General features: G+C 47.3%; 2 protein-coding genes across 2 annotated transcripts; one reads left to right on the top strand and one right to left on the bottom strand.

Annotated features, from left to right (window-relative positions):
* On the bottom strand, positions 1-3,018 carry LOC121049215. Its single transcript, XM_040505877.1, has 4 exons — positions 2,374-3,018; positions 1,583-2,310; positions 417-1,189; positions 1-332 (listed from the first exon to the last, which is right to left on the bottom strand). Exons 1-4 carry the CDS (start codon positions 3,016-3,018, stop codon positions 1-3), a joined length of 2,478 nt encoding a protein of 825 aa, XP_040361811.1.
* A 5,416-nt stretch (positions 3,019-8,434) lies between these two features.
* Positions 8,435-9,056, top strand: LOC121048971 (pentatricopeptide repeat-containing protein At1g05750, chloroplastic-like). Its single transcript, XM_040505876.1, has 2 exons — positions 8,435-8,597; positions 8,707-9,056. Exons 1-2 carry the CDS (start codon positions 8,435-8,437, stop codon positions 9,054-9,056), a joined length of 513 nt encoding a protein of 170 aa, XP_040361810.1.
* The last annotated feature ends 4,068 nt before the right edge of the window (positions 9,057-13,124 follow it).

Genomic DNA, 13,124 nt, shown 5'->3' with positions numbered 1-13,124 from the left:
TCAGGTGATGATTGTCTTGTTGCTCGCCTCCGCCTGACCATTAGATTGAGCATAATACGGAGTACTATGTGTGAATTGAATGCCAAAGTCATTTACCAGCTCCTCAACGGGGCCTCCCATGAACGTTGCCCCCCTGTCCGATACCAGCACTTCAGGGATGCCAAACCTACAGAGAATATTATGGAAAATAAACTGGCGAATGGTAGTGCCGGAGGCTTCCTTCAGAGGCTCTGCTTCAACCCATTTCGTGAAGTAGTCAGTGGCGACGATGATAAACTTGTGCTGTAGGGAAGAATGAGGATGGATCATTCCAATCAAGTCCATTGCCCAACCTGGCGCAGGCCAAGGTTTAATGATAGGTTGCATAGGAATGTTAGGAACATGCTGGACAGGACCGTGTGCTTGACAGTCCGCACAGCCTTTGGCAAATGCGATACAGTCCTTCAAAATGCTAGGCCAATAGTAACCATGACGTCGGAGGAGCCAACGCATCTTAGGCCCGGCTTGATGAGATCCACATATCCCCGTGTGCACCTCGCGCAGCAATCTCTTGGCTTCGCGACCGTAGACACATCGAAAATCTATGCCATCTTCTCCACGTCTGCGCAGTTCATCGCCTCTAAGGAAGTAATTCAGTGCGAGGAAACGAGTTTTCCTATCGGCGCTGGAGTCTGGTTGTTTGAGGTATTCAAGCAGTGGAATCTGCCAATCGACATCAATGGGTTCTAGTACCGCAACCATGGGATCGTCTGGAGGATCAGGTCGAGCAAGCCACGAAGGTAGTGTGCGACGCTCAACTTTCAGGATGCGCTCGCGCACTCCGTACTTCAAGCTAATGCCTGTAGCCAACTGAGCGAGCTCATTAGCAGCAAAGTTACGTTCACGTGGTATATGTTCCATATCAACATCTGTAAACTGGTCCAAAAGCTCGATGGCGCGATTCAGGTATGGGATGAGCAGCCAACTCGTACACCGATATTTTTCCAGAAGCTGATTGATAACGAGCTGAGAATCGCCGCGAATCTGAACGTCCCGGACGCCCATTTCCAACAAGACTTCGAGTCCAATGATAAGAGCTTCATATTCGGCCTGATTATTAGTACATTGGAACGTGAGCTGGAAAGAATAAGAGAAACGATCACCGGCGGGGTTCTTCAGAACAATCCCTGCGCCGGCCAGAGTATCCGTTCTTGAGCCATCAAAGAATAACACCCAGGGCTGTAGAGAGATTGTAGCCTGATACAAAACCTCGTATTCAGGGATGCATGCTTTATCTGATCGAGTCGTGGAGTTGCAGGCAATTTCCAACTCTTTCAGTACGGGTATTTCTAGCGGAGGATGATGCGCTAGAAAATCTGCGATAGCCTGCCCTTTTACCGCCTTCTGGGGTACGTACTGGAGCGAAAACTTTGAAAGTGCCAATACCCATTTGCCAATGCGGCCTCTCAAGATAGGCCGGGACAACATATATTTGACCAAATCGGTCTGAGCGATGATGCAAGTAGTAAAGGATAACATATAATGTCGCAACTTGCACGCCGAAAAGTATAGGGTTAAGCACAGCTTTTCCATAGGGGTGTACCTTGTCTCGCAATCCATCAGTACACGGCTGAGATAAAATATAGCGTGTTCGACACCGTCCTCATCGTCCTGAGTGAGCAGGCTACTAATGGAAGCGTCGGCTGCCGCGATATATAGCTTCAACGGGACCCCGGTTCTCGGTGGAACCAAGACTGGTGGGTTTGCCAGATAGGCCTTGATACTGTCGAAAGCCTCTTGATGCTTGGGTTCCCACACAAATTCATTCTGTCCTTGTAGTCTCAGCAAGGGTGAGAAGGGCTGGATTTTCCCTGCAGAATTAGAGATGAAACGCCTTAGAAAATTAATCTTACCCAAAAGACGCTGTAATTCCTTCTTCGTCCGTGGGTGAGATGCATTAATGACTGCGCTTGCCTTGTCCTCTGGGACCTCAATTCCTCGCTGGTGGACTATAAACCCCAGAAAGTCCCTTGCTTGAACCCCAAACACACACTTGGCCGGGTTCATTTTGAGTCTATGTCGGCGCATGCGCTCAAACACTTTCCTGAGATCCGCGATGTGATCCCCTCGCTTCTGGGACTTGACGACTACGTCATCAATGTATATCTCTAAAACCTTTCCCAGTAGGTCGTGGAAGATCAAGTTCATGGCTCTTTGATACGTCGCACCGGCGTTCTTCAGGCCAAAAGGCATGACCACATATTCGAAAACTCCCGCGAAGCCAGGGCAGCAGAAAGCAGTCTTGTGTCTGTCCTCTTCAGCGACCGGAATCTGGTGATATCCTGCGGTGCCGTCCATGAAGGACAACAGTTCATGGCCTGCCACCGCGTCTACCAACATATCCGCGACCGGCATGGGGTAAACGTCTTTAGGTGTGGCGAGATTCAAGTCTCTATAATCAACGCAGACTCTCAGCTTGCCATTTTTCTTTCGGACAGGCACTATATTAGATAACCACTGGTTATACTTGGCAACCCTTATGATGCCGGATTTGTGCATTTTTTCTACCTCCTCCTTTACCAAAATCTGGGTCTCGGAGTTCATTCGTCGAGGTTCCTGCTTGACGGGCCTCTTTTCAGCAAGAGTTGGTAATTGATGACAAACCAAGTCTGGTGACAGGCCGGGCATGTCCTCATACTTCTCCGCGAAGCAATCCTTGAACTCTAGCAATAGTTCGATGAGCCTCTGTTTCTCGTTAGGCTCTAGGTAAGCACTGATCAATACTTCCATAGGCTCACTTACAGTACCCAGGTTGACCTTCTCAGTAGGGTCTTTGACCTTGGGAGGTGTATCGTCCAGCGCCGCCGGAGCGAGCTGAATATGGACTTCCTCGTCATCCTCCGGATCAGCGAGTTCTTCATTGACGACCTCTAAGGTCGCAGCGCGATCGTAAGCCTCTTTTTCCACCATGTATGATGACAACCGTTCGTGTATCGAGTGGAAGGCTTCCATTCCCTCTTCAATGAGGTCGTAATCCATTAAGCAGTTAAAGGTTTGGGCACAGCATGGCCGGGCCGCTCCAAGCCTTCTTTTGCGAGCGTGAGACCCCACTGTGCCAGTTCAGAGGCCGTCACCCCTGTGGGGCGGCCCTTATCATCGATGCCACTAACCTGCAATGGAGTGATAGGCTCCAAATAGTACCTGGCATCTACATAATTTGCGGAGACCGGGAATGGACGGGGATCTGCTGGGACCACCTCTGCCGTGTCTGTTTCTCTATTCCACATAGCTAACTCTTGGTGGAGTGTCGACGGAACACAGTAACTCTGATGGATCCAATCCCTGCCCAAAATGGCGCTGTAGGCCGCATAACAATCCGTCATAAAGAAAGCATAAACTCCCTCTGCTGGTCCGACTTTAATACGCAAGAACAATAACCCTAGGGTTTTGGTTACAGTTCCTGCGAAATTTTTAAGCGCAAGAGATGTGGATTGGATTTTCTCTCGCTTGATTCCAAGCAAGTGCATGGTCCGAGTAGTGACAACATTAACGGCCGCTCCGGTGTCAATCATGATTTTGCTGACTTTAATACCACCGATGTCTGCCGTAATGTATAGCGGCCGCATGTGTTGGACCATGGCCGGTGTTGGCCTAGAGAAGTGCATGAGTGACCCCTTGTCTGGAACCCCCGCTGGTTCTGGTAAGGCCCCGTCTTCTAACAGTGTTGCGGCTGCTGAGGTAACCTGCAATGGTTGCGCACCCTCTTCTTCTGTCTCTACGCAATCCTGAGCCGCGACCGGCAAGGCACATTTCGCGGGGAGCATGTAAACCATGTTGCAAGAAACATTATCTGACTCAGTTCCCTCCACGTCGACATTCAGATCAATCTTGGGTTCTTCCAACGGGATATCAGTCTGAAACTGCCGAGCCAAGCGATCTACTAACGACTCCTCTGTAAGGCCTTTTACCTGGCAATGTTCAGGCCCTTGTGACTCGAGTTCTTGCTCAACTGCCAACGGCTTAGGGTTTTCCGGTTCCCTACACTCTTTTGGGGCGGCAATGACCGCACTTTGGACTTTCTTAGGTCGCCATTGCAAGGTGCTAACCCCTCTGTCCTTGCTCCCCAGCCTGTCGAAGACTGAAGCCTTGACCACCGGTGCTTCATGGGAGAGTCTGTGCCTGATATGCGGTCGCTGAGTTGGCGAGCCATTCCTTTGGGTAGGCAGCGGTGAGATCTCTTTAGTAATCCTGCAAAACACACTGGGCTTTGAAGCCCCCATTAGCAAATCTGTTTGTTTGTCAAGACCACGGAGAGGTCTCAGTGGTTTAGCGGCCAGTGCCTCCATTTCTTTCTGGTATCGTTCAGGCGACTTGACCAATTGGGAAGGTTTGATTAGGCCTTGGTCTAAGGCCTCTAGAGTGCGCTTGGCTTCACCGAACCTGCGCTGTAGCTTCCTCTTCCTGGACGGGCTAATCTCCACTGCCTTCCCCTTTTCCCTGGTGTACCATCTGCCTTCTTTGATAGGATTAGCTGCTGCAGGTGGTATATAGGGCTTGGTCAGAACATCTTTGCAGCCGCTTCTGACCTTTTCCTGCTTTGGTTCTTTCGCGGTTCCTTTTAAGTTCAGGAATAAATTGGAGTCTCTGGGGGGTGGTGGTGATGTCACTTTCTCCCGTTCCCTCGGGCTGGTAGGCTGATAGTTCCGCGACAGGGAAGCCCACTTGACTGGTGGCAGGGAACCAAAGCGAAATGTCTGCTCGACTTCCTCATGTGGCATTTGGATACCACAGTCCTCTTTACATCGCGAGCACAGAACCACGGGTGAGGCCTGGTTGGTTGTCGCAATTTTATCCTTAACAGATGCCTCACCTGCGGTGGATTTATAACCCTGTTTGCTCGTGGCCAAATCCAGTGTTGGTTTCCGTTGCTGCTTTCTATTCCAGTCTACGTTGACCATATTGACCCCAGTATCAGGGAAAGGGTCCACATCCACCAGTGCCGTCGCGGTGACTGGAGCTTCGACCTGCAAGTTACCGTTATTAAGCCATACTTGAATTTGGTCCTTGAGCTTTACGCAGTCCGCAGTGTTGTGGTTCCACAGGTTATGGAACTTGCAGTATTTCTTCCCTTTCAACTGCTCTGGCCGCGGAAACGGCCCAAAATCAGCCTTCACCATCTTCGCAGCAATCATTTCGTCGAGAATCTCGTGCGCTTTGTTGGCATCGTAGGTATATGCTGCGAACTCGGGCTTAGTGAAGGCCATCGACTTGAGCTTAAAAGGCTCCTTGGCAATCTTCAACTGTTTCAAAGACGAGCTTTTCTTCCCAGTCAGTTCGTAGGCTGCTATATCATTATCCTCATCCTCTTCATCGTCCTGGCTCACCTCTCCAATACCGCGATGATAATAAGGGTCGTAAGTGGTCGGCTGGTAGCTCAGGGCCGCTACCGTACGGTGTCTACCGGGCACATACGTTCCTTTGGAAGCATTCTTCCTTGCATCTGTCTCTCGAAGGAGATGCTCAAAACTGCCTACTTCCGTGATGAGTTCTCCCATCGAATGTATCATGCTGCCATGCTGCTTCTTTCTTTGCCGGGGTTCCAAGCCTTTAACCGCCAACTTGACCAACTCCTTCTCGGGCAGAATGACGTTCAGTTTGGCTTTCTGGATTTGAAAGCGCTGAAGATAAGAGACTGCTGATTCTGTAGGCTGTTAGGCCATCTGAGTAAGAGAGGCCAGATCTACTTCAGGCTCAATATTCCCAAATGTTTCCCGGAAAAGTAGTTCCATCGCCAGCCAATCCGTCACTGTCCCTGGCCTAAGTTTGGAGAACCATCTGAAGGCAGCGCCGGATAGGGAGGTACCAAAGATCCTGCACTTGAGGACGTCATCATTCTGATATTGGCCGCACTGCACCCTAAATCTGGCCAAATGAGTGGCCGCATCTTCCGTGTCTTCCCCTGAAAAAGTAGAAAAAATAATGTTCTTATAACCTCGAGGGAAAGGTGCGAGCATGATGTTTGGCGGGAAAGGTCCCTCGTACACTCCATCTGGCTGAGCCCTAGGGTTTGCCAATCTGATCATCTCCTCTACCTCCTCACGTCTCACGTACTCCGGACCCGGAGGCGGAGGGGGTATGACCGCAGCTCGGTGAGCAGTATGCCCAGGGGCTGCCTGGTTTACTATTGTTGATCCTTCCCCGACATGTACAGTGTGGGTAGCCGCTTTTGGCTGGAGAGTCACTGCAGGGTTAATCTCTTCCTTTGACAAAGCGGTTATCCTGATCGGAGTGCCAGTTTGGTCGAGCGCATAATAGCTTCCTGGCAATTCTTGATATACTATTTCCGCTCCGTCACTGTCGTACTGGATAAAAGTCGTAGGCTCTGACGCAGCTCCTATACCCTTCGAGGCTTGATGCTTCTTGGCGGCCTGTCCACTCGATGAAGCAGCCTTTTCCTTGCTGCCAGGAATAACCAAGGCCTGCTCCTTGTTCTTTGATGGAGTAGCAGCAGCCATCGTCGACGAAGAACCGACGTTCTGGTTGGCCTTGTCGCGCTGATTTGGTGGCACGTACTTGCCTGAACCGGACGGCTGGCCAAGAGAACCAAGGATAGTATTAGGGTCTCCTAAGGCCGTGTGCATCACCTCCTTCGCATGGTTCAATTCAGCTCTCTGCATAGCCACTTCAGTTGCCAAGTTGGCTCCATCCTTGCGGAGATCGGCTATGTTTGATGCGGTTTGCTTGGAATGATCCGCTATAGCGTTCAGAATTGTCTTATGACGCTCATTTTGTGCGGCAGCGATCGTTATAGCTTGGGCTTTCAAGGCGCCCTCTGTCTGTGTGACCTGCTGCTTGGTGTTCTCCGCATAGAGAGTCATGCGCTGCTCAAACTCGCGGAGGAGCCTTTCTGATTTTAAAGTTTCTCTGGCGAGATCCGCGTCCATCTTCTTGCGATAATTCTCGACATTCTCCATAAGGATCGCGATAGTCTCATCGATGGTTGCTCCTTCCGGGATAGGCTTCGAAACAAAAGCCTCTTCCTCTTCACCCTCCAACACAGTGTTGACAGTGGAGGGATTGACAGGCTCGCTGGCCTGATTAGTGTTAACGCTCTGACCCTCAGTTGCGGCCGAGCGATTCTCACCTTGAGAAGTTGACATACTGGATGATTGAGTCTACAGAGAGAATCGTAGCGTCACTTGTTCCTCAGATAGACCACGACAGTCCGCACGAGAATGCGATCTGTAGCTGGAGGCCTTATGCTTTGGGCAGCTAGCGTAACCTTTTTGGTAAGGGTTATCACTAGGCTTCCCAATGGTTGCGTTCAGAAAGAAACCCTAGTTTGTGGTCCCACTGGGCGTGCCAAAATGTTTGGCTCCAAAACCAGCTGGTGTGCAAACAGTCTCTTTTGGGCGAGTGGTTGCGCAGGCGTGCCAGCACCGCGGGGTGCAGTCGTTGGGGTAGTCCCGTGACCTGACTTCTTCTTCAAGCGCTGTGGACGAGGAGAGCACCAACCTCGTCACAGGGTTCTTTTCTTGCCTTCCGGAAAAGGACTTCTTGCCTTACGCGGGTAAGGGCTTTGGTTGTGGTCACTTTGCGTTCACTGAATCGATACTCAACTTGAAAGCTGAGCAGAGCAATCACTGGGAAGTTTGAGAGGAACACGGATTCGCTAAAGTGTGACTTTAGCTTCGCTGGGTTGCGAGGGCGTTACCCTTGCTTCGCTGGAAGTAACAGTGGCGGTTGTGCTCGCAGTCGGCTCTTGGGGAGACTGGGACTGGAAGTACGGTCGCCGGGTTGATCTGGTGAGGCTGACAGTCGGCTCGCGAGGAGACTAGGACTGGCGGGCGGTCACCGGGTTTCAACAAGGTTGAGGGTTTGCTCCGGGGAGGCTTTGTAATCGCTGGGATTGATTGATTAGAGAGAGGTCTTTTTTCCGTATCATCTTTAGCCTCTATATATAGGCTACTGCAGATTCATTCTCCAAATAGGAATGGAATACTATATTTTAGGCCACAGTTATTGGCCTTGAATCAAATCAAAACTCTTAATAGTATTGATATGATTATGGGTGATAACTATTCGCTTCTGTCATCGCTTAGAATATAGGTCAAGATTAATTGCCTCTTAGAATCCTAGATGTGATCGCTGGATGCGAGCAGTAGGATCCGCACGTATTAATTGCAAATATATCTTCACGCCTTCACGAGCGCTCATATCTTCATACAATTAAAGCCGATATCTCCTTCTGAAACACGGGATGAGCAGCGCCACAACCCAAGTCCATGTAGTCCCATTTTTGGGCCGCAGGTATCGGCCCACTGGCTCAGACCCACTAAAGGATTTTGCCAAACTATGTTTTGGGCTCAAACACAATGTTCGGATAAGTAACTCGTTGATTGATATGTATTCTCGATGTGGATGTATTGATTTTGCTAGGCAAGTGTTTGACAACATGCCTGATCGGACCTTGGTTTCATGGAACTCTATGATTGTGGGTTTTGCGGCGAATGGGCATGCAGAGGAAGCTCTTGTGTTCTTCAACCTGATGCAGAAGGAGGGGTTCAAGCCGGACGGTGTCAGCTTCACTGGGGCTCTTACTGCATGCAGCCATGCTGGTTTAGTCGATGAGGGGCTACGTTTCTTTGATAACATGAAGAGAATACACAAAATAACCCCGAGAATTGAGCATTATGGCTGGCATAGTTGATCTCTATAGCCGTGCAGGGAGGCTGGAAGATGCCTTGAATGTAATAGAGAACATGCCGAGGAAGCTAAATGAAGTTGTTTTGGGTTCTTTGCTAGCAGCTTGTAGAACTAGTGGAAATATCAACTTAGCTGAAAGACTGATGAAGTACCTGTTCGAGTTGGATCCTGGTGTTGATTCGAATTATGTGCTCCTTGCCAACATATATGCAGCAGATGGTAGGTGGGATGGTGCAAACAAGGTTAGAAAAACTATGAAAGACCTCGGAATCCAGAAGGTGCTAGGATTTAGTTCAGTTGAGATTGACTGTGATATTCATGAATTCGTGGTAAATCCCATGTTGATGCAGAGTATATATATTCAACGCTAAAACCAGTGGCAGAACTAGGATTCGAAAATTGGGAGGGCTACATATTTATGTGTCCATTTGGGCGAAGCCCAAAAATTTATTTTTAGTACAATTATGCACAGGTGTGCGAATGCAAGAGTGGGGAGATGAGAACCTGAGAGTTCAAGTGTTCAAAGATTTAATTTAGGCCTTTTTGCGAAGAAGAATGAGAATTTGTGATGGACGGAGAGAATGTGAGAGCCAGAGAGGAGTTTGACTTCGATAATTTGAGAGTTCAAGTGGTTTTGTTAAATAAACATACATATAAACAAAAAATATAGATCATATATATAGTTTCTTTTTTTTCAACCCAAAAGTTTGTTCTGAGTATAAAGCCGAGGATAGAACGAAATAGCTAGCAAATAAACCCATGCCCAATCTGCAAAGTTAACTCTATAAACTTGAACTGATTACTCGGCATTTGAATGAGGCCAAGCTCCTGGCCGAGATATTGAGATAGTACAATAATTGATAAAATGATAAGTATTGAAATCAATTAAACCCACAACAATTGCACAGCATAAAGAAGACCCACTGATCGACCTTGATAAGTTTTGAAATCTATTAAACCCACTTACCCACGTCAATTAAACATTTAAACTCACATCATTAAAGTATACATCTAATTTTTTTTTAAGCCTAAAAATCTTGAACGGGCTCTAGCCTGCCCAAGCCACTACTTAGATCCGCCCCTGGCTAGAACTTCTCTCTTTTGAGCTCAAATTATGTGGGTATGTTCCTGAACAGATTATAAGGGAATAGTACGAGCATGACTAAAACTTAGTGGTAATCTTGCTTATTAAGAAGAAGGGTCATTGACCCAAAACACCAAAATGAGCTAAAATCATCTCACTTACTCTAGCAATAGAATTTTATTCTCATTAACCCAATTTAAAGAGAAATTACTATTCTGCCCTTCACCTAATTAAATAACTATTATCTAATTAAATAACAATTATCATGCACTCTCTCTCTCTCTCTCTCTCTCTCTCTCTCTCTATCTCTCTCCCTCTGCCATGGCAGTTCCGGAACCGAAGGACGACGCCCACATCTCCTTCCTCCCCTTCCCTTCAGATCTCCCCCTCTCATTTTTCTCTCCCTCTGAAACTGTTCGATCTTTAGTATAGAAGAAGCCATGGCGGAGCCAGAAGAGATACCAGGGGCATCACTTATGGAGAAGATCTACTCCCACCGCCGCTCGTCGTCGTCGTCTTCCTACGATGACAAGTCGTCGAAGAAGGCCGATGATGTCAAGCACAAGGCTGACATGTAGAATCTGGAGCTTTTCTTTTCACGATCTAATTAAGGAGAATATGCATGAGAATTTTGAATATATTGTATCAGAAAGATCTCATATTGTTTTAATTTTGATGTATTAGCCTTGTTTTGATTATCTTGTTGGCTATTATGGGGATTGGATTAGCACACGGTAGGCCACTGCAGTTTTTTTTTTTTTTTTAGAATGGTAGGCCACTAAAGGTTGGTTGCTTTTTTCTAGAAGATTTTTTTGTGCTATATGAATTGAATTGAATTGGAATGAAATAATAGTTGTAGTTGTTGTTTTCTCTCGTTTCCTGCTTTGGTGATGTGTGTATTGCATTCTCTATTGTAAGGTGGTTGTTTTGGTTGTGTGCATTTTTTTTTCGTCTAACATCGAGCACGTCTTGACCCTCTCTCTCTCTTCCCTTTTGTTTTTGGGTAAAATATGGGTTCAAGGCCTAGAAGGAAAGGGGGGGGGGGGAAATTCTATTGGAGGGTAATAAAGGTCTATTGGGGGCAATACAGGTTTATTGAAGGTCTATTGGGGGGCAATAGACATCTATTGGGGGGCAATACATCAATAGACGTTTATGAATTGATGTAATCTCCTTTTTTTTTTTTTTTTTTTTTTTCTGTAATCAAAGTTTTATTTGTTTAAATTTAGGTAGATTAGTTCCCATTCTGGCGACTGAAAGTCCTATTGTGTAACGTCCCGAACCCAAATTTACCAGTTTATGAGTCTTTCGATGGATAAACGACATTTACATTTACTTTTTAGCTCTGTTTCGATATTTTAGAGGGCCCTTAAAGTTGGCTTTTTGTTCGGGTCAAAATTTGAGAAAATGTTCTTCATGAAAGTTGTAGAGGACGTTAAACCGAGCGCGTGCATATGTGGTACATAAAAATCGGAGTTCGTATGTGAAAGTTATTAGCTAAAAGGTAAAGTTACTGTTCATGGTAAATTCCTATATATGAGAAGTTATTGTGGTAGGTCAGAACCTACCCAGTCCGTAACTTTCTCTCTCTGCTCTGTTTCTCTCTCCCCGACCCCGTCAGCTTCGGCCAGCGATTTCTCCCTCATCCGACAACGGATTTGGACAAGGCCGGCGGCTATGTGTTATGATTCTATACTTTTATATGGGACATTATTCTTGTATGGGCTTATTTGGGCTTTATGTTTCGGGAGTCCATTACTTCTAGATAATTTCTTTGCATAAATAACCACTAGCACTTGTAACAAGGGATCATTGAAGAATATTGAAGTTTTTTATTTACTTATTTCCTTTAGTTTTCTTTAGCCTCCTGTGTTTACAATGTCATTTTTCAGGTTACGATCCCGGAGATCGTAACAACTGGTATCAGAGCCCGCAACTGGGCCTGTTTCCTGCGGGTTACGGCGGTGGGATATCCGGCAACTATTACTGTGCTTGGTCAAATCATCTTCAAGGTAACCCCTATAGCCAAGCTCAGATGGTGACCAACTTCACACAACCCAACCCTTACCCACCTCCACCACACAACCCTTCTGCAACCATCATCAATGGCCACTTACTCCCTCACCAATTTCCATGTGTTCCTCAGACTCACTCACATTTCATCCCACCTCCATACTTGCAACCGATTCATCCTATTGCTCCACCTTCACCTATCGTTGCATTATCTATAGGTCAGGTGTTCGATCCACCTTCACTGCAACCACTCACTTTTGTGCCCCAACCTCAATTTCTCGATCCCAAACCTCCATCGTGTTTTCTTTCAGTGGGCGACTGTGAGCCCTTAGCTCTATTCATGGGTTGGATCCAAACCACACCATCTTCCTCTTCTTTATCATCCGACCCACACACCTACCTTGCAGAGGCTACAAATCCATCTTCTCCGCCACCAATTTCTGGTGTTCTGGAGCAAATGGAGTTTCTCCATTCCAAGCTTGCCGTCTCCACCCTCATGGAAGAGCTCCAGAAGCCTCACCAATCCCTCTACGTCGCCGTCGCCGAGGAGGGCAACCTCGCCACTCAGGTCGACTTCGCTTCACCAGGCCGGAATTGGGATGAGAAACTCAAACGAGACGACGTCGTCCCTAAGGGCGTCAACCTTGCAGTCTTGGAGGCGTTAGAGAAGGGAGCCACACTGGAAACACTCAACCCTCGAACCGTAAAAAGGCTGGTCCTGGCCTTGGAGCCCGCTCAATCCTTCACTTCGCAACCGCAGCAAGCGTTAAATCAACACCATAGGGACCGGTTTGTGACTTCTCCGTCGCTAGCACAGTTCACTGCCCGCCCGCCTCCTCTACTGGACGACGATGATTGTAATGGTATGGGTTTTATGTTTGATGCTGATGGTATTGATGAGAAATTGGAGAATGGGGAGAGTGTCGAGAAGAGGACTGAGGTGAATAGTGGAGATGGTAGAGAGTTCAGTGAGCCTGAGCGTGTCATTGGTAAGCAGGACGAGGATGAAGATGAGGAGCAGCTTAGCAATGGAATGTCAGAATTTCATGCCCTCCAACTGTTTGATAAAATGTCGAAGTTAGATGGGTTTGATGATATGGAAAATGATGTCAAGCAACCTGTTTTTGACGCTGCACTTGTTTCTACAAGGATGTATAATGAACGGCACGAGCCACATAAAGAATTTGCAGTTGATTTGGAGCACAACCAATATCGACCCTTCCAAGGATTGACTTGTTTGATACAAATTTCTACAAGTACTGCAGATTTTATAGTAGATACTTTGAAGCTTAGAATTCATATTGGTCCATATCTTAGGGAAGTTTTTAAGGACCCTCCTAAG

The sequence above is a fragment of the Rosa chinensis genome, chromosome 5, assembly GCF_002994745.2.
Source record: "Rosa chinensis cultivar Old Blush chromosome 5, RchiOBHm-V2, whole genome shotgun sequence".
In the NCBI taxonomy this organism is placed as follows: domain Eukaryota; kingdom Viridiplantae; phylum Streptophyta; class Magnoliopsida; order Rosales; family Rosaceae; genus Rosa; species Rosa chinensis.
Note: the sequence above shows the minus strand (reverse complement) of the source record. Positions and strands in the feature narration are given on the sequence as shown.